This window comes from Arabidopsis lyrata (genome assembly GCF_000004255.2).
Source record: "Arabidopsis lyrata subsp. lyrata unplaced genomic scaffold ARALYscaffold_1, whole genome shotgun sequence".
Taxonomy (NCBI): Eukaryota; Viridiplantae; Streptophyta; class Magnoliopsida; order Brassicales; family Brassicaceae; genus Arabidopsis; species Arabidopsis lyrata.
The window spans coordinates 26,707,472-26,729,759 of NW_003302555.1; the positions used below are offsets into that span (position 1 = coordinate 26,707,472).

Below are 22,288 nucleotides of genomic sequence, written 5' to 3' on the forward strand. Positions count from 1 at the left end.
AAAAATACCAATTCTATAAGTTGTGTGTGTGTGTGTGAATGTTTTGTTTTTTTCTTTATTAATGATTTAGTCCAATTTATTTTACAGCTTCTTTATTAATTTTATTTTTGGCGATTCTCTATAAAAAAATCAGAGCCTTGATTAAAAAATATCTTTACAATCCTTACCAAAAAATAAAATATATCTTTAAAATTTAGAACTAGAGATTTTAGTTCCCTGCTTTTGTAATTTAGTTCAGAATACATTACGAATCAAATTCTTTTTCGCCGAGAAAAACGAAAGATGGGAGTTTTTGGTTTTTCAGATCGTCCGTTATAGTGATTTTGGTCGATCATACAAAATTAGAATCCATGGACAAGTGCAGTGGTTAGGATTCATCAACCAGATGTTCTCAGAAGGTAACCTTTTGTTTTTCTTCGAGGTTAAAGTGAAAACAGTAGCAGAACATGATCTTGATTATGGCTGGATTTGTTCATGATAAATTAAAATTGAAGTTATCAAAACAATAAATCAAATTCATGCAAGTGTATTGATTTGGTTGATGCGCTTAGAATGTGAAAGTTTAAATATGTTTTAGATATGTTTTAGCTTTAGAAAAGTTCTTTTGTTCGTTTCTTTGTGTTACACCTAACATAGCATGTAAACATTTTGTTACTAGTCTATCACTTTTGAATTTTCTTGTGGATGGACTATGAAAAAGGATGAATTTGTTGCTTCTATGTTGAAAGATTGATATATCTGAAACTGATTCTTGGTTACATGTGCTGCATAGCTTGATCTGTATTATTGATGCTACTTCTCTTTTCTCAATTTTGTATCTTCAACCTGTTATGATACCATTACTATTTCGCTGGGTAATCTTATTTTTACAGTTGTGTTAAAAATGAGAATGTCTCTTATAACTTGTCTACAACTATATGACAGGAAGAGCTGGATTGGAACAAAGAATTGGTAAAACCGATATAGAGTCGGGCATGGTATGAAGATGTAGCACCGATATATGTATTGTACCGTTGTAAAAGCTTCAAAAATATTGTACAATGCGCTTTACTGGTAGAACTCAAGTTGGATTTTGTAAACTGCACACACCATAAGTTGGATTTTGTAAACTGCACACACCCTAAGTTGGATTTTGTAAACGCAGCCCAATTATACAATTCCTCTCTCGCTAAGCTATCATGGTTTGACGACCAAGAGTTCAACGATACAGTGGTTTAAACAAAGAAGTAACCACTTATGTAACTAAATAAACTATGTAACCACATAAGATTGCCGTCTGTTATCAAAAAAAGCTCCCAATTCACTGATCTTGTCACAGCTCCCAGCATGATTTTATCCTGTTCTGTTTCAGGTTTTTCACGTTATCATGAGTTACCAACAAGTAGAAGAACACATTCTGATCAATCTTGCAACACTTTCCCCTTTCTTTTCTGAACCAAGAAAATCACCAAACGGAAGAAGGAAGGCTCGTAGGCATGTCTGCTGCATAACCCGAGCCAGAGCAACCTCATGCCTGGAGTATCTATTGCCATTGAAGGGTAATGAATGAGAGCTTGAGAAGCCACTAACCTTGGACAACTGGATCACGATATGCAGAAGAGAAGAAAAGGATCTGCCTTTGCATAGAAGGGCATTGAATGCAATTCCAAGTCTTGAGATCCCACTCATTATCTCTATGCTTAAACCGCTTATCCACTTCATTACCTCTCACGACCACCATTCCTCTGATTCAACAACACCTAAAGAATCCTCAAAAGGATAAAATTCCCAATTTCAAAACCTGGTTTTGCTACTTTGACAAGGAATAGCTGAAGTAAAACAATTGGCAGATTTTATGAAAACAGAGCTAGTAGCTGCCGGTGGACATAATAAATTTCTGTCAAATTCATTCTTACATAAACCATATGATTTATTTATTCCACCAAAGAAAAATAAATGGTAAAACAACAAGAAGTATGTGCACACCAAATTCAAGTTCCCCAAAAAAACAGTCAATTAGCATCAAGTTGTGTCATTCTCAAGTGTAAAATTCAAGAAGATATGTATATATATATATGGTGATCACTGAAGTAGATGATGGAATTAAGAAGCAAAGATTAAACCAAAATGCAAAAATTGAGAAATATATTACTAAGCAGTGTTTTTATTCTTGTAAAAAAATAAAATTTATGAAATAGAGATTAAACTCTGGAAATAGCAAACAGGATGGCCCATGGAGGTAGAATCGCAAGCAATATGATAGGATTTGGTATGGAGATCAAGTACCATCAGTGTAAGACTGGACTCACGAGAATAAAGCAACAACTTATTCTTCTTATTATTACTCCCATGGAGAAGTGCTAGTGGGGAGAGGGCGCATACGTGGCTACCAAACCCATGAGAAGTGAGATGAAGATCAATGGAACAGAATTTGTCCCATGTCTTGTTGGTGAATTGAAAGACCAAATGAGTTGGTTGGGCCACTTCATCTCGGAGACACACAAGCGGTTGTCGAGGTTGCACATGACGATATCGTAAGGCCTAACAACATGGTCGGCAAAGGGAGCTTTAGAGATGACTTGAAAGGCTTCGGTGTGAAGATCCATGGATAGAATTTTGGTTTCTTGGCAGTCGGTGAACCAATGAAGGGAGCCATCTAGAAAGACAGGATCAGGGAGACCAAGGACACGATAAGGAGCAGAGGGAGTGACATACCTCCAAGCATTGGTGGAAAAGTCGAAAACTTCGCATGTAGTAGCGTTTTGGATGCTAATCTCTGAAGAGTTGTATAGCCAGACGGGCTTGAAAGTGCCGGAGAAAGTGTCTTTACCGAATGCAAGCTTAAAATGTGGGTGTTTAAGCTTGAAGTAAGCGACGCCTAAGCGGATGATGAGTTGTTGTAGTTGGCAGAGAGGGAGAGGGTGATACCTGTTAATATTTAAGTAGGAAAGATTGATGAAACCATGATTTAAGATTGGAGAGAAGCAGAAATGTATTGATGAAAGATGTGTATCACACAATGAGGAGGCACACACGTTTATATAGAGAACATAATCTAGGTCTGAGATGGGTTGTGCACAAAGACCAACAGCACCCTCATTCAGCCTTGTAACCCGAGTAACCCAAGTAACCTGTAACCCGAGTAACCCAAGTGTTAAATGTCTTCTTGATTAACACTCCTGATCTATGCGTTTTTATCAATTAATAATCTAAATGCATCAACGATATATCGCGGAAGTATTTTAGATGTCGAACCACAAGGAATAAATATTGCAACTAAAGATGCGAGATTCAAACTAATCTAGAGGAAATGATTTTTATGTTTTTGTTTTGATGAAAAGATAAGAAAGCAAGAAGTAAAATAAAGAAAAGCATTGGACCATGGGTTTAACTATCATGAGAATGGACTAACAATCAAACAATGATGCAAGAGGTTGAATTAAGCACCATCCTAGAACATGAAACTCAAAAATATGACTAATCCACTTCCATGGTACTAATCACTTCACTAATCATCTAATCATCAACAACTTCCGTTCGCAATCAAATGATCATTGAGCATTAATAACAAGTTCAATTGGTTCACTAAACACTCTAATCATCAACTCCCGTTGGCTAGATATGTAAAGCTCATAAAGGTTTGGTTCAAGCATTTTCACAAACACCTTCCGGGCATGAATTGCTTAAGGTCTAGATTTTGAGTGATCAAGTCAAAACTAGCATTAAGAGCAACCTAGATGAAGGATCTAACAATAAGCAACCTAAATCATCATCATCTAACCATCAAATTATCCTAATCTAGCATAACCCATGATCCAACAAAAAGACTAACTACTAAACATGGTGAAAGATAAAAGAAAATGCATAAACATAAAGATACAAGATAAAGATGAAGAATCCTTCACTAAAGTGGCATGAATTGTTGAAGATCAATCCAAAATATCAAGAAGAGAGTTTGGATCTAAATCCAACTCTAGAGAAGAAAACTTAGGTTACAAAATGTCTAAAAATTGCTTAAATACAAAATAGAATCGAACCGGGTTGACACGAGATAAACCGGGTCAAACCCAAAAATTTGCAAAGGCTTCTATAGATGCATCGGTCGATTTCTCCCTCGATTGCTTCTCGTTTGCGGCCTGTTATCGTCCCAATCGACCATTAAATCGACCAACAGGTCGATTGAAATGTTCAGTGGCTCCTCCTTTGTTTTTTTCCGCGCCAGAGTGATATATCTCCATTAAAACCACCATAATTCTTGCATCGAAGCTCTGATTCGCTTGAAATCACCTCCGTTAGAAAGGTAACTCAATTTCCTATAACTTGTATGAAGAGCTCTGAAGCTAAATCGCAATGAAAGACTTCCATCTGAGTCGATCTTTGAGGGACTTCGGACTGGTTCTGAATCATCAATTCTCTTCTTTGCATCCAAATGTGTGTCATCCATTATTTTAACCTGAAATTGCTCAAAAGACACACAAAACACAACAAAAGACAAACAAAGACACTATAGGACTTCTAAAATGGAAGAAGACTCACTTGGACACTAAATACAACAAAACACAATGAAAATACTAATGAAACACAATAAAATGGATCTTAACAACCATGATAAAGCGGTAAATATAGAGTATATCAACTCCCCCTCAAGTTTATACTACAATACTCATTGTGTATAAACTTGGCACTCGCAAGAACAACCTCATTAAAAACCTAAGCTTGGAAAACCACGTGGGACAAAACCAAGCCTAGAGAAAAAGAGTATTGTCCCAACGAGTTAGGGAGCCTTTCTCAAGGATGTGTGAGGTCTACAAGACCAAGTTTGCCATGGATAAATTGACAAACTTGGTTACTTGCTGCCTTGGTGAAGATATCGGCCAATTGGTCCGAACTCGTAGTGTAGCAAGGAAGGATTGTACCGTCTTCGATATTCTCTCTTGTCTTGTGGCAGTCCGTCTCTATGTGCTTGGTCTTCTCGTGGAACACGGGGTTAGTAGCAATATGGATGGCTGCTTGGTTGTCGCAATGGAAGGTAATTGGCGTCTTTTGCTCGATCCCAAAGTCCTTTAGTAGAGCCTTCAGCCATGTCAACTCGTTTGTGAGCTTCTTCATAGCCCTATACTCCGCTTCAGCACTCGAATAGGACACCACCTTCTGTTTCTTTGTCTTCCAAGTTACAAGATTGCCACCAATGAAAGTGCAAAAGCCGGTTGTGGACTGCCTTGTGTTGCGATCTCCATTGTAGTCTGCATCACAGTACCCAACAATTTCCGTGCTAAAGTTTCTTCCCATCCAAATGCCTTTGCCGGGACTTCCTTTGATATATCTCAGAATTCTCTCCACCAAACTCCAATGGTACACCGTAGGGGCTTGCATATGCTGAGCCACCTGATTCACGGCAAAAGAGAGATCAGGCCGAGTATATGTCAAATATATGAGCTTACCTACAAGTCTTCTATACTGTTCCGGGCAATGATATGGAGTATCATCCTTCTCCCCCTTTCGATTGACCTTGTATCCTTGCTCTAGTGGTGTATCCACTGGTTTAGCTCCAAGTTTCCCTGTAAGCTTTAGGAGATCGAGGGCGTATTTCCTTTGTGAGAGAAACAATCCCTCCTTTGATCTACACACCTCGATCCCTAGAAAGTACTTCAAAACACCCAAATCTTTAATATCAAAAGAAGAATGTAAAGCAGACTTAATAGCTTGGATACCTTCTTTGTTACTTCCCGAGATAATCAAGTCATCAACATAGATTAGAACTACTACGATACCTTGATTATCTTGTTTAGTAAACAAAGTATGGTCAGAATGTGATCTCTTGAAGCAATTAGCCAATAAGGTAGAGCTTAACTTATGATACCAGGCTCTTGGAGACTGTTTTAGTCCATATATAGCTTTCCGAAGCCTTAAGACCTTTCCCAGAGCCACTATGTCTTCTAAACCCGGAGGAGGTATCATATAAACTTCTTCTTTCAACTCCCCCTGAAGGAAAGCATTCTTGACATCCATTTGCCACAATTCTCAATCCAAGTTCACAGCCAAAGAGAGAACAACTTTTACGGTGTGTTGCTTAGCTACCAGAGCAAAAGTTTCCCTATAATCATCTTCATAGGTTTGAGTGAATCCTTTTGCAACCAATCTAGCCTTGTGTCTTTCAATTTCACCATTACTCTTATACTTTATGGTGAAAACCCACTTTGAGCTAACACATCTCTTCCCTTGTGGAAGTTCTTCTTCATCCCATGTATGATTCCGAATCATAGCTTGTACTTCATCATCCACAACATTAGTCCATTCCTTTCTTTCCTTAGCTTCTTCATAGCTTTGTGGGATAAATTCCACATCTAGCTTACTAATGAAAGCTTTATGTTCCTCGGGAAGAAGGTCAATCGAATATGTTGCTTGGATTGGATGAGCCACGGCTTGGCAATTGAAGAGAACCTTAGGCTTCTTTGCCCTTTTACTTCGTCTTGGGTTTTGTAACGTGTAGACCGGTTCATTTGTTGTTTGAGGAATTGAGTTAGTCTCTTCTTCGCTTGATGATCTAATGACTTCATCTTCACTTAGTGGACCGATCTCTTCTTCACTAGATTCTTCCTCTACAACATTCTCATGGTTACCATCCGACGACTCTATTGGTGTTTTAACTTCACTTTCTTGAGTCCCACTTGTAACTTCACCTGGTATCTCTTCCGTAGTGTCTTGAGGTATGTTAACATTACCCAAATGCTCAAGAATGTGTTTAAGACTCTTTGCTCTATCCGAAGTTGAGTTAGGTAGGTCCTTTACACTCTCCCAATTCTTTTCTCCGAAATAGGCCTTGTCTTCCATGAATTTCACATCTCTAGATACATAGTATCTATTGTTGGTTGGATCAAAGCATTTGTAGCCTCTTTGAGTTGTGGAGTATCCGATGAACACGCACTTGGTACTCTTGGGCTCTAGCTTGTTCCTTAAGTCACCTGGAATGAATACAAAACAAACACAACCAAACACTCTCAAGTGCTCAATGTTAGGGTTTTGGTTATTCAATACTTGAAAAGGTAATTGATCATTAAGAACTCTAGTTGGAATTCTATTAATAAGATAACAAGCGGTCATAACCGCATCACCCCAAAACCTCTTAGGCATATGCTTATGAAATAGCATTGCTCGTGAGACCTCCATGAGGTGTCTATTCTTTCTTTCCGCAACACCATTTTGTTGAGGGTTGTATGGGCAGCTTGTTTGGTGTAAGATCCCACACTTTTCCAAATGGGCTTTGAACTTGGTGCTCGTATATTCACCTCCATTATCTGTTCTAAGAATTTTGATCTTTGCATCAAAGTGATTAGTCACATAGTTTTGGAAGTTTAGAAATGCATCATAAACTCTGTCCTTAGATGGAAGCAAAGTTACCCAAGTATACTTAGATTTCTCATCTATGAATGTCACAAAGTATTTATGATTATCTCTAGATGCACAAGGTGAGGTCCAAACATCCGAATGCACAAGATCAAAACACTTCTCATAAATAGCATTAGACTTAGGGAAAACCGTTTTGCAATGTTTACCTAAGATGCATGCTTCACAATGAGAACAATCATAAGATAAACCGGGTAATAACAAGTTCAAAGCTCTAGAGTGTGGATGGCCAAGTCTATCATGCCACAATACAACTGAAGTCTTAACATTATTTGCGGAAATATAAGAGTTTAAAGAAGTGTCTTCAAGAACATAGAGATCATCCTTGGTGCCTCCTTGTCCAAACACAATACCGCTCTCAATATCCTGCAACTTAACATCATTAGGACTAAAGATAGCAAGACAATTTAAGTCCTTAGTTGTTTTCTTGACCGAGAGCAAGTTAGAAGTGAACTTAGGCATATAGAAAGCACTAGACTTCTTGTTAAACAAGTTTATGCAACCTATTCCTTCTATTGGAACATTATGACCATTTGCAACCTTAACATTCCCTAGTGCCGGTTTAACATTCTCTAATAACCTAGGATTACTTATCATGTGATGAGAAGCTCCGGAGTCTAACACTAATGAATTTGAATCATGAGAGTTAGAGGTAAAGAGAGAGATACCGCCGGGATGCATTTTGGATGCTATGGATTGAAGAAGAGCTTCAAGATCGGCCTTGTTCATGGTGATGGTTTCTTGAGCTTGAGAGGTAGAAGTGGTACATCCCTTGTCTTGAGCAGTAGCTCGCATTGCTTTCTCTTGATGTCCATATTGCACAATGGCCCTCTCTTCATTATCAAGTAGTCCTCTATCACTTGTGTTTGCTTCATTATCTCTCGGCTTGGAGTTCTTGAACTTTTCCGGCTTCAAGTGAGGGTGTAGGATCCAACACTTGTCTTTGAGGTGACCCTTCTTCTTGCAATGATCACAAAACCAAGTCTTTTTATCATCTTGTTTCACCATCCCGACCTTGTTTGCCGTTGGAAGACTCTCTCCTTCGCTACCAAATAGACCTTGCGAACCATACTCCCTTTGTATCTTTGCACACACTTGTTTAAGGTAGGGATCTTGTCATCTCTCAAGATGTGTTGGATCACATCCGTGTAGCTTGAATTAAGAGTCAACATCAACCCAAAGACAAGATCTTGTTCCCTACGCTCCTTAAGTGTCTTTGCATCCGTAGTGAATGGCCTTAGCATCTCTAATTCAGCAACAAGCGATCTATACTTCCCAAAGTGAGCATTAAAGTCGCTATCTTCTTGACTTAGTTCCCCTAGAGCCTTCTTAATCTCATAGATCCGAGTCAAATTTGATTCATTACCAAACACATTCGCGAGAGTATCCCAAAGCTCCTTGGATGTCTCACAATACGAATACCCTTCTAAGATAGAAGTTTCAAGGGAGCAATGCAAAGCACTAAGGACATTTAAGTCATCTTGCTTCCACGTGTCTTTGTCAATGCTTTCATCCAACTTCTTCAAGTCTTCAAAGGTTGATTCAATGTGCTTTGTGAGCCTCCTACTGCTGAGCACATTAGTAGTTGTCCTCTTCCACAAGAGGTAGTTGTTCCTGTTTAGAATCACGGAGAACTTCAACTTCAAATCCTTGTAAGTATCACTCATTGTACAAACCAATTTAATAACCAGTCCAACGTAACCAACTTAATCCCACAACGGGACTTCCAACAAAAATCTCCACCGTTCAAATCCTAGATAAACGGGTCAGGAACAACACTGCAAAATTTCAGCTCACACCGAGAAGAACTAACCGTTAGATCTTCCAAAGATTCACGACAACTGCTGCAGAAAAATCTGGAAATTTCAGATACGACCAGCCACGATAAAACTCAGATTTCTCCTAAACCAACCGTTGAAACACGATCTCCACCGTTGAATCTCAAGACCACTGAGTCACGAAGCTACCCTCCAAAAATCAGCCAAATCGGAGCTCGTTTGAGTGTCCAAACGATTAACAAAATCAAAAGACGCTCGAGAGAGAAGAATAAGAGAGAAAGCAAGATTAGAAACTAGAACCACGCTCTGATACCATGTTAATATTTAAGTAGGAAAGATTGATGAAACCATGATTTAAGATTGGAGAGAAGCAGAAATGTATTGATGAAAGATGTGTATCACACAATGAGGAGGCACACACGTTTATATAGAGAACATAATCTAGGTCTGAGATGGGTTGTGCACAAAGACCAACATCACCCTCATTCAGCCTTGTAACCCAAGTAACCCAAGTAACCTATAACCCGAGTAACCCAAGTAACCTACATTTAACCCTGTAACCTGTAACCCGAGTAACCCAAGTGTTAAATGTCTTCTTGATTAACAATACCATCTAGTGGTGGGATTGACAACAAAACCGGATTCGTGGGCTTCGTAGAGACAGACCAGACCGTCACAGCTAGCACTGGAAACTAGATACAGTGTGTTCTCCCAAGAAGTAGGGATCTTGAGCGATGATGATGAAGCCAAGACCAGTGTTGTTAGAGATTCTACGTAGGGGTCAATGACATCTTGAGGACGTAGGGAGACAATGAGAACATCTGGATCACATGATTGCTGACGCTGCATCAATTGTCTTCCTTGCAAGGATGTGGACTCGATCGACGATTTCCATTGCTTTGATACAGCCTTGAATCTCAGCAGAGTATTCACCGGAAGTCTCTCCAGGATACGCTCTACGACATGGTGGGGCACCGATTCCATCTTCTTCTTGTGATTGGGATTACTTGTATATATATATATATACAAGTAATCCCACTAATAAACAGGAAAAACCTTGTACAAAAATGTTAAAACACTTTCGTTTTCCTAAAATCTAAGCTTCAATAAAGGAAATTGCATCGGATCTTAACTACATAATACAATTATTTATTTGTTTTCTCTTTATTAGTTTGTTCTATTTCTCATTGAATTTTCTATTCCTTATGCAAGATCCTCTCCATGACAATGGGATCAAACCAAGGCATGTACTCTGTGTGGTGAACCGGATGAATCCCAAGACAACTTACCAATTACTCGGCACAACAACGAATCCGGACTAGACAACCACGCTTTACAATCTCAATTCATCTCCTTGTGATCGTATTGACATGGGTCTGGCCAGGCTGCTCTTCCAAACAACGATCTGTCCCATTTGGCCAGAACGAAACCGACGTCCAGCATCAGCTAGCCGGTGGAACCATCTTTAACCTAGCCCTTATGCTCTGTTTAGTTAGACACTCTATTAGTTCATTCTGGTGCTGTATTTTTCGTTCTTTTCTCCTTTGTATATAACTTAGTTCTCCCTCCTCATGTCTGTTTAATTAAATATTACAGATCAAAAATTTAAAAAACCTTCGGTTGTTTCCATTATTTTTTGGACAATAGTTTTCTGGATTTTCCTCAAATTTGTGATGATATAATGATTTTTTACATATTTAGAAATTATTTTTGGATTTTTTGTTAGGTCGATATAAGAATTTAATTAAAAAAAATAAGAATTTAATTTTGTGAAAATAAGTTTAATAATTTTAAGGGGAATCCGCTGGCTTGGGTGGAGAATCCAATAGAGATGCAGCTTCGATACTCTTGGTACGTTGCAACGAAAGAGACTGGTGAATCCTACACCGGAGAGAACCATGATGAGTGGTTGGTGAGCAAAGGCAGTTGGTCTTGGTCATGCTTGTCTGACGGGATAGCCCACAGGAACCCACTCCCGCCGCAGTATTGCCATCGCCAAGAATTTCAATCCTAAAGCTTCCTGTCGTTTGTCATTTGTTGCACCTTCTCCATGTCCTGGTTTCCATTGACAAGCCATGACCATGATTAAGAATTGAAGTATTATAAACCATTTACCAAGGCGTTTCACTTAAACAACAGTTTCCTTAATACAGTGAAGTTGTTATTAACCATGAACTTGGAAAGAACTGCTAACCACTACTTAAAAAAAAAACATGTGATACATATTTGTTTTATGTTCCCTATCGTACTAAGGTTTATAGAAAAAGCGTCAGTGGTTTATTTCATTTTCTTAAAAAAAAAACTATTTTGATGCAAACAAACAAAAATATGTAAGAAAAAATGTTTGTCAGCTACGCGAACTAGAATCCAACACATAGTTACACATGCAGACTTTAAAAATGTATCATTAGATTTTTATTATAGTGACATCCACAAACTAACATAAGTCATATTGCAAACATCATAACTATCATATTCTGGTGTAGCACTTGCGTCATGTCGTCATCATCCACCGAAAAACCATGGCTTCATGTTTCAGTGGCTGATTATTTTATTATTTTTAATTATCTATCAAAATTATTTTTAATTATTTACAAAATAAACAAAATTAAATAGTATTTTTGGTTTCTACTTCATGTAGCTGACAAACATTTTCCCAATATATAAACACATTTAGCCGATTGTAATATTTTTTTCTTCCCTTCTTTTTTTAATAATTTTTTTTTTCAAATCCAAGTTCTTATATTTATTTTGTTAACAAGGTGACAACAAAATGAATATGTATGCAAGAAAAAAATATGTGGTGAAACTCAAATGGATGGAGCGCCGACGAGGTTAATCTTGCTGGAATTGACCGGAAAGTTCATCAAGAAGTATCTGCACCACTTGAACTCGTCCACCTGCACCCACACCAAATTCAACATTTTTACTACCGCGAATCGAAAACTCATCTAAACACTTAAAAGTATCTTTGTGGATGAAGAAATGTAAAATTCATTATTCATGTGGACCAATTGAGCTATGTCCCGGGTAGCTTGTACAACAAGCATCTGAAATATTTCAGATTTACTAAGTCACTGAAAGAGAGATCAAATAGACCCAAAAAAGAAGAAAAACTAAAAAAAAACGTGTACCTCCTGGATTTGTGTGAGGTCCCTGTTTCCCCCACCAACGATAACAACTCACTACGGCAAATGTGAAGCTCTCACCAATGCATCTCTTGTTTGGACGACAAAGAGTTCAACAATACAATGGTATAAACAAGAAGTAACCGCTTATGTAATGCTACATGGCTACATTCCAAATAAAAAAGAATTATGAATTCTTGTAGAAAAAATACTTTCTTTGGATCATTTTACGAAAATGCTATTTTTACTAAAATTTTATGGATTCGCCATTTTTAACACTTAAAATATATGTATATTTTATTTTTATTTTGCAAAATACATACTTTATACTAAATACTAAACCCTAAGAACAAATGGAATTGAGTAAACCCAAACATAAAGAGTAAAACTAATGTTAACTGTTAAATCATATTTTTGTTGCTTGAAAAATGGCAAATCCACAAACTATTAAAAAAATGGCAAATTCATAATTGATTCAAAAACCTAAGTAACCACTTTGGGGACCTAAAGCCACATATGATTGCCATATGTTATCACGAGTCATCTATCAAACAAGCTCCCATATTCACTGATCTTTCATTAAGATTTAACTTCCAATTCTAAATATGGTTCAAATAGGACAACATTTGTATAAAATATGGTGTTTTATAAAACAAATTACCATAAATTTGTACAAAATTTGCTCCCATTTACTCTTATGAGCCTCCAACTCAATTCTCGCCAATCTTTCTTTCAACACTAGATGAATTCTTACGCTACGCGTGAGTTTGTTTTAAAAATTGTTAAGATAAAAAAATAGGTTAATTGTTTTTGTCGCTAATTTATGTTTATCTTTTGTTTATTATTATATAGTTAATAAAATTAGACTTATCTTATGTACTTGCAATTTTTATGGTAAGATTCGCTTTTGACTCTAAATATCAATTTATACATTTTCATGTATAATCTGATTATTTTTATATCTAAGATTCTAATATTTGTTCACTATCATGAATACACACAACAAGAATATATGATATTTTGATCTCAAATGTTTTCGTATGAAAAGAAGAAAAAGAAAGCAAAAATTTAAGAGTTATTTAAGTAACACTTTTAGATTTTATGCTATTGCATATAACCATATAAGAGAAATAGATTTGTCTTGAATTTCGTAGTACGTCTAATGTCTCAAAAGCTCATTTCTTAAAGAAAATTGCATGTCATTGTTACGAACTTACCTTAAGACACAAAAATGAAAAGAGAGAATGACATATGATAAGATATGAACAATAAAGTAATAATGAGAAAATATTCAAGGTAAAATTAATAAACTAATAAGTTATTAGGTATCAAACAATTAAACTACAACACAAATAATTATTTAGTCATTATTGAGTGATGACCATTGACCATTAATTAAAAAAAATTAGAAAAAATCTATACTAGTATTTTTGCAGTCATTTTGGTGACGGGTGGGTGAAAATACTTCCGGTTTATTTGGATATCCGACCCGTTTCCAAAGTTTTGTCATAAAACATTTATTAGATCGGGTTATATTTAACCCAACTCATACACCGTATATTACATATTTAATAATTTAGATATTTAGAAGATTTGATTAAGATTTAGAATTATGATTCTCCTATCATCTTTGTTTGATTTATTTTTAACTGTTCTCCTATCAATTTTTTTTTGCATATACTGTGATTCGAAATTTTAAAAACGGACATATATTATCCAATTGACGAAAATGTGTGTTCAATGTTCTACATCGATTAAAATATTTAGACAATGGTTCAGAATCATATCATAAATAAGATCAACATTAATAAAATAAATGAGTTTCTTGGCGGGACGGGTTTGGCGGGACGGGTTTTTGAATCAATAATAATAAAAAGATTAAAATATCATTAATCCACCGTTTCAATTCGGATTAAATCTTTAATTTTTTAAAAAATAAACCAATATTAGTCATATCAAATCAGTCTCATTTAGAAAAAATTGTATAAAATCAAAAATTGTCCCGTAGTATAATGTTACTTAATAACAATTGTAAACTATAAAATATAAATATCTTTGGAAATGATACAATTTACAAACTTTTATCTATAATAAATAATCGTTAAATTTTTTAAAATTACTACTTTTAGAAAGCAAATTACAGGATGAGTTAAAAAATTACAGGACGGGTTATATGGTGGACGAGTTTCAATCAACATTTATAAAATTTTAAAATATCATTAACATGTCGCTATAATACATATTCAATCTTTAGTTTATTAAAATATAAATGTCTTAGAGAATGATACAATTTATAAACTTTATATAATAAAAAATTATTAAATTTTAAAATCACTACTTTTAGAAAGCAAATCACGGGACTGGTTAAAAAATTATGGGATGGGTTATATTTCGGAACAGATTTATATGGCGAACGGGTTTGAATCAATATTTATAAAATTTTAAAATGTTATTAACATGCCGCTTTAATACGAGTTATTGACTCAGTTTATTATTGTTCTGTGAACTCGTGATATACCGTTACTTGATAATAATTATAAACTATAAAACATAAATATATTATAAGAAGATACAATTTATAAAACTTTATATATACTAAGTATAAAAAATAAATCATCCCGCGGGTTAAAATCTAGTAAGAAAAGTAAAATGAAAGTAGTGTTTGATTTATTAAAATAATTTTGTAATTTTATTTTTATTTTGAAGAAATCATTTAAGAATGAGATTAGTGGAGGATTTAACACAATAGAAGACTTTTGATTTTTCCTCAATTAATTCTGCTGATTTTAATTTAAATGATTTTGAATAACACATGTCATTTTTTGTGTGAAGATGTGTCACTTATATGGAGAGACTTGGCCAACTTTCATATATATGATTCGAAGTCTATAGTCTTCTTCCGTGGGAACTTGTGGCAACCTACTCCTGTCAGTTCCATGTGATGATCGTGGGCTGAACACGAGCTTAGAAGAGAACAAATATGGGATCGGGACAAAAAACACTTCTTATTGAACTTAACTAGGGATTAGCAGAATTAAGATAGATTCAAATGCCGATCGGCTAAATACAACAATAGGACGATCTAACTAGTTGAAGTATCAAGTTTAGTTAATTACGAGTTAGAACTGGATAATTCCTTATTCCCACGCCAGTTCAAGCTGTCTCTTATCTGCCGCTAAATACCTGCTTTTATAGCAGTGATGTGACATCTCGATCCTTTTCGGGATCGATATGGGATCATTAGATCACACGTGTGTAATGGCGGTGGTTGCTATCCGACGGGTCGACTTCTGACAGACTGTTTGTTCAATGGGCCTATTCTTCTGAGTAAGCCGATCAGCGTTGATTGCCTGGTCAGCATAGGACATTATTTCTTTAATGGACCGACTCAGATGTTGGGAGGGCGAAGCCCATATCGAACATCATGTATATTGAACTAGATTAGATTTACCTTTGTCTTAAAAGTTCGAATATTTTAATCTTGAACTAAAACGTAAGAGATGAAAAAAAAAAATGAACTAAAACGTAAGTTGATCTGTATTGTCAAGATGTCATTTTTTTTCTTTTGTTTCTCTTATCAGTCTGTCATTTTAACACAGGAACTCTCTCATAAGATACAAGAGATCAAATCCAAAGCTGAGCTGACTGAAGCAATGGTTCAAAATATATGCCACGACATTAAAAGGTTAGATTTTGCAAAGAAGAACATAACCCGGCGGTCACTGCCCTTCATCGCCTCACAATGTTAGGTAAGTTATCAATAATTTACTCTGGTCAAGCTATTCTGAAATTAGAATGATAGCCAAGACTATTGAAATAAAATAGGGGTTCCAAGGTAGGCATTAGGCAACATCAAACACGTAGTAACCAAATGTATGCCATGAACTTAGTTAAAGTTGACCAAGTAGACCGTTCATATGTTCATTAATGAGACTCGCTGCAATGTTATGGCAGTCTCTGCGGTTGAACAGCTTCAGGTGATGACATCAAAAAGGCAATACAAGGAGGCAGCTACACAGCTGGAGGTATCTTTTCTTGATTCATTTTTTGGTTCAGTTTAAGTTGGTTGTAGTTCAACTTTATTTAGCTTTTATGGTCACCATGAGAGCCCAATGCAGTTCTTTGTCATTTTGAAAATCAATTCCAATGCTAGGTTATCTAGGTGGACTACCTAGCAGATTACTCTTCCCATTTTTTGATGATATTCATAAGATTTGACTCTATAATATATTTCAGGCGATAAACAAACTATGTAATCATTTCGAAGCATACATGGATGTTCCTAAAATTATGGAGCTCAGAGAAAAAATTAAGAATATAAAACAAATTTTAAAGTCCCATGTATTTTCTGATTTTTCCAGGTACTGCCTTTCAAATATAAAACCAATTTTAAAGAAAATTTCTTATCTTCAACCTCGAGAGGATTTTTTGGAGAATTTGCAATTTTTGTATCATAAATCGAAGTTTCATTCTTGTTCGCTACTCACTTTTTGTTAGAATAGTGCTTGCATAATCATTTAGGCTATGCTTCTTTCTGGTAGTAAAAAATTAATCACTGTTTTTAAAAGATGTTTTTATAACTCTCATCTACTTGTTTCAAAACAAACTCTACTGTTGTGATCTCTCAGCTTAGGTACTGGGACAAAGACAGAGGAAATTTTTTTGCTAAAGAATTTATCTGATTCTTGCTTGGTTATTGATGCTCCGGGGCCATCTGTGAGGGAAGAGTTGATAAACAACTTTTGCAGCAGGGAGCTAACCTCATATGAACAAATTTATGTAGGAGCTGGTATGTTTGACTTAATGCCCTATGTATAACTGGCACTGTAAGTGCGTTTTTATGTTTCTAAGTGGTTACTTATTGGCAGAATTGAAAACGTTGGATGAATAGAGCGGATATACAATCGGTTAAATTGTCTAATTCGAACAAATCAAGAAAAATGGACGATTTTTCCTGCTTCATGGCATGTGCCTTATAGACTATGCATCCAGTTGTGCAACAAAACAAGGTAGTGCCTCCTGTTTTTTTTTATGAACATCTTGCCTCTGGTTAATTTTTTGTATCTTTTTCTCTTGGAGTTGTCAAGAAATTTATGACATGCCCCTATTAGTCTAAATACTTTTCTTTTGGTTTGTATCTTTTGCTGGTTTTAGTTCATTTTGCTGTGAAAAACTGAGTCGCAGAATTAAATGTTAATCATCACCTAACAGTGTGCATCCTTCTTAACCATCCCGTTTTTACATTTTTTTTTTCCAGGGTGCAAGTAGAATCTATTCTAGTCAACCTGAAAGAGAAGCCAGATGTAGAAAAATTGCTTCTGGTCAGGCATGCTTTACCCTAACATGAAAATTTTATTATATTTATCAGATGGTTTATATTTTATGAGAGCGTTGTTTTACTTCTCAAGGAAATTTCTGATGATTAGAAATACTTCTATCCTGTTTCTTTTTATCACAATAACGTGGTACTTCCACTAGCAATTAGAAGTTTCATGTCATTGAATGATCAGGAACTGAAAAGGACGCTAGAGTTTGAAATGGAACTTGAAATGAAATTTGTTGGTGGTGGGAGTTTCGGAGATGACACTAAGGAAATTGGTGGAGGGGGAAATAATAGTCAGAAAGTGGTAAATTTTTTGGCATTGCTTATTCTTTTTCGGTTCTACTGATATTATGAAACTGAGTGACTTATTATCCACTTGAGCCATTGCTCACTAGTTACTTGTCCTGGCAGTTTAACTTCCGTGGAATGATCTCTTCTTGCTTCGAGCCCCATTTAACCTAATATATTGAGAAGGAAGAGATGGAACTTATGCAACTCCTGGAGAAAGTTGTTCAGGTAATGTAGAATTTTTGCTTAACGGAAGCGTTTACGCCCAAGGTATGCCAACTTTCCTAATTTTCTTTTCTTTCTGTCAGGAGGAAATATGGGATATTGAAGAGGAAAGTCAAACTAATATTCTATCTAGCAGCATACTGGTGAGTACCTAGGCAAGCTTTTTGAAGTAGGATTTTTTAATAGTCTTTACTTTGGCCGATATATACATCTTCAATGAGTGGATTTACTGACTCACTTGGATTGTTTTTAATTTTTTATAGATACGTAAATGAGAGATTGCCATCTTCCTCTTTGCTTAAAATATAGAACCCACAACTCTTCAGTAGCCACTAGCCACTGAGTTGGGTAGAAATTTTTTATCATGTACAAGAAGGTTTTTTTTTTTTTTTACTTGCTGCAAAAGTTCTACCAGAGTTTCGTACATTATGTGAAACCAAATATCATAGTTAAGATTTACTAGATTATCTTTTGTGCTTAATGTCAATGTTACTAGATTAGCCAGTGAGAACTTGATAACATTCCTAGATAAACTATATCTGTGATGTTATAACTTAATTAACCTAATGCATAACATCATAATATATACAATTTGGCAAAAAATCATAGTTACGTAATACAAACTTATAGTATATATATTATGCTACAGGTAAATAAATAATAACAATACTATATAGTTACAGAAGACAAATTAATAATTAATAAAATATCGCTACTATAAAATATAAAATAGCAAATAAATAATGCTATACAATGATAATAAATAGCGATATATAGTGCTATATAATTATATAACAATAACAAAAACAATACGCTATTATATAGGGACATTTCATAGCATGACCAAAAAGCGCTATTGTAAGTGCCCCCTCTAAGATAGCTCCGGCAAAGACAGCGTTTATGAGTCCGCCATCAAACGATATTGTAGCGTTTTCGGTGTGTTAATAATACCCGTATTTCTTGTAGTGTTCCAAATTTAGTTTTTTTAAGTATTTAACTATATCCTTGTTTGCAGTTGTTTTTCACTATAAAAAAGAGCTTGAAACGTTGTAGTGCTCTCACCAAGAACCAGACTTTATTCAATTTGTTCAAGGTACAATTTCATATGCTCAATATGGATTTTCTATTTTAGACTGGTACCGTGATTTCGAGCAATTTCTTAATTTGTCTAAGAACCAGCTTTGCTTGTGGAGTATTAGATGTTTTATATTATTTGGATACATATTGTTAGTTGAATCAGCTTTTTAAGTCGCCTACGTTTTTAAAAGGAGAGCATACACTTGCTCTTTAATAAAGTTTGCTGATCACTTTAAATGCTCTAATTCACGGCCCCGTAGATGATGGATGAAGATTTTAAGTTCATATTTATGAAATGCTCTCCCCTTTTCAGGTCTTTCAACGAGTTCTGAAAGCCTATGCAACAAAGCTATGTTTTAAGCTCCCAAAAGGAGGCACCAGTATCATTGCCGCAGCCACAGGCATGGAGGGTCGGATAAAGGTGCTGAGAGTAGCTGCCTGCTTCATGTTTCCCATGTGTTCTTTTCGATTTATCCTTTTTTACTTCTGCTATGCAGGTCTCGGACAAAGATGAAAGGATGATATGTTACATAGTTAATACTGCAGAGTATTGTCACAAAACAGTAAGCTTGTTTCACTTTTGACACCTTCAGCATCTATGGGATACCTTTGTGTAGCCTTACTTGCAACGGAGTAATTAATTAGGGTTGTATTATATGTTTCCAAGCTGGTTTTAAGCTAGTTTCTCGATGTTGTTGTCATGTGATCTTACACCGATTTATCTTTCTGTTTAAGTCGAAATCTGGCCTGCAGTTGTGAAAGGTTTAGTTGCAACTCTTAGAGATCGATCTTACTCTTGCGGTACATTGTCAATGATATTGTCTACTGCTTCTATATCAAACAATTTATTTTGTTTCGGATATAAGATGTGTGCCGATGTCAGTAGGATTCGTTAACGAAACAACAAGAAGTATTATTTGCTTATTATTATTTTTCTTGCAGTCTGGTGATCTGGCAGAAGAAGTCTCAACAATTATTGACCCGCCTTATGCTGACGGTGTAGACATATCAGAGGTCCAGGTACTGTTGACGTGAAGGACTTATATTTTTCCCAGATATGTTACTTAAATTTGGATTCTTCTTAAGCTAGGTTGCTGTGCAGGATGAATTTTCATATCCGTCATAACGAGAGCATTGGTGACACTAGTTCACGGACTGGAAACTAAATTTGACAAAGAAATGGTAGCCATGACGCGCATCTCATGGGGCACACTTAAGAGTGTGGGTGACCATTCTATTAAGTAAGATCTAATAAAGCTTCTATCTTTTTGTGGTGCATGTATCATCAAAAAGTGTCAGCTTCTCGTAAAAAGCTAACAAAGCAACAATCATTTGTATATTCTTGTAGGTACGTCGATGGAATAAATACAATCCTTTGCAGCAGCATTCTTGTCCTTGGAAACCTTCTAACAACGGTTTACTTTCATTTTTCCTCGACAAGGTAATTATAAAGAAAGTATGATTTGAGTGACTTTATGGTCTGATGATTGCTGCCTTATACAAGTTTAGGACCCACATTATTTGTGTCTTACGGTGTTAAGCCATGACCAAATCCATATAAAATCTTTATGCTAGTCCAATCATCGAACATACTCTGTTATTCTACTACACTTTTTTTTTTCTTTCGAATTTCGAACAGTCAAGGTCTAAAGCTATTGCCAGTGACAGGTTATGCGATTAAGCCTTGGCGAACTTTATAATTGGTGGCCCTAAATTTTGAAAATCTTTTGTGCAGCTGGCATTATCCCTTGGACCAAGGTTCTATGCTAATATTTTCAGATGCAAGCAAATATCAGAAACTGGAGCTCACCAGGTTAGCCTATGTACTCTATGTTCCTCCATTTGCATGGAGTTGATTATCCCAGGTTAGCCTATGTATTTCATGTGAAAAATCTGTTTACCTAGTTGAATTTGGTCCTTCTCTGGTTCAAGTAAAACGTTAATATGGTGGTTCTAGTTATTGTTTGCCATCAGATATTTTTTTTTTCAGCTTTTCTGCATTTGTTACTGTTAAAGTAATATGTCTTATTTTCGATATATTTACTTAACAGAGAGATTTTGATGCTAGGATAATCAATTTCTTCTTTGTAAAAAACTGGTTAAGATCTCGCTCCCATGTTTTGTTTCTGAGTTCTTTTTCAGATGCTGTAGAGTATGAACTATCCGTCTTTTGGTTTCACAGATGTTGCTAGATGCGCACGATATGAAGATGATAGTTTTAAAAGTTCCATCTCTTGCCAGACAGGTTAGCTCATCTATGTATCTATGCCTCTGCTGGTGACTCTGTATATAAGATTTAAGATTGTTTATCGTTGTTAAGCCTGAAGCATCGAGAATTACTATCTAAAACCAAAGCTGGTCAGTTTTTTCTTTAAGTTTTGGTTTATCTCAATGATATGATTGCAGACTCCAACTGCGAGCTATGTCGAATTTGTGAACCATCAAATGAAAAGAGCTGAAGCAGTCCTAAAGGTATTCGCCTGAACACCATTGAGAAAAAAAGTTCTTTTATAGCTTCTCTCTGTTCTCATAAAACTATCATATAGGTCATAACATCCCCAATCGTCTCAGTGGTAGACACTTATTGTGCACTGTTTCCAGAAGGAACACCAATGGAGTTTCAACGCATCTTGGAACTTAAGGTAATTTTGGCATTCTTAATCCAATTTAGAACTTAAAGATCACTCGTGAAACTTGTTCTATTGTTGCTATAGGGTCTTACGAAAGCTGAGCAGAAGAGTATACTTGATGATTTCAACAATCCTGGTTGCAGCGGCAATGCCAGAAGCACCTGCACCGCCACTGGCAGTCGCTAATCCGGGTGCAGCTGTTGGGTTCATAGCAAACAGTGAGGAAGTGTTAACCACAGCCGCTGAAGCTGCAACCACTAGCTTCATGAAGTTATATTCTGTTACTGAAACGGCCAAAGACCGTCCCTTCAGGAAACTCTTCAATGCATGAATTTGTAAATTTTACAGAGCATCCTATATTTTTTTTTTAAAATTGAAGAATATGTGAATACTTTTGTGATTATTGAAAAACAATTATATTTATACCATAGTATTAATATCTTATTTCTCTATACG

General features: G+C 35.8%; 1 protein-coding gene, 1 long non-coding RNA gene and 2 pseudogenes across 2 annotated transcripts; 2 read left to right on the plus strand and 2 right to left on the minus strand.

Moving 5' to 3' along the window:
- Window positions 1-199: 199 nt before the first annotated feature.
- LOC110225115 lies at window positions 200-1,139 on the plus strand. Its single transcript, XR_002329520.1, has 2 exons — window positions 200-398; window positions 925-1,139. It is a non-coding gene; the product is annotated as an uncharacterized LOC110225115 (long non-coding RNA).
- A 992-nt stretch (window positions 1,140-2,131) lies between these two features.
- Window positions 2,132-10,160, minus strand: LOC9327666 (annotated as a pseudogene).
- A 733-nt stretch (window positions 10,161-10,893) lies between these two features.
- LOC9330349 lies at window positions 10,894-11,384 on the minus strand (annotated as a pseudogene).
- A 4,852-nt stretch (window positions 11,385-16,236) lies between these two features.
- Window positions 16,237-22,018, plus strand: LOC9330350 (vacuolar protein sorting-associated protein 53 A). The gene is given in 22 exon segments (XM_021010544.1): window positions 16,237-16,314; window positions 16,792-16,826; window positions 16,918-17,078; window positions 17,158-17,175; window positions 17,178-17,298; window positions 17,547-17,610; window positions 17,800-17,916; window positions 17,994-18,128; window positions 18,209-18,268; window positions 19,141-19,218; window positions 19,516-19,623; window positions 19,700-19,765; window positions 20,145-20,222; window positions 20,305-20,316; window positions 20,319-20,443; window positions 20,551-20,624; window positions 20,627-20,643; window positions 20,938-21,015; window positions 21,385-21,447; window positions 21,609-21,674; window positions 21,749-21,844; window positions 21,917-22,018. Coding segments are annotated over 22 exon segments (1,752 nt in total).
- Window positions 22,019-22,288: the final 270 nt, after the last annotated feature.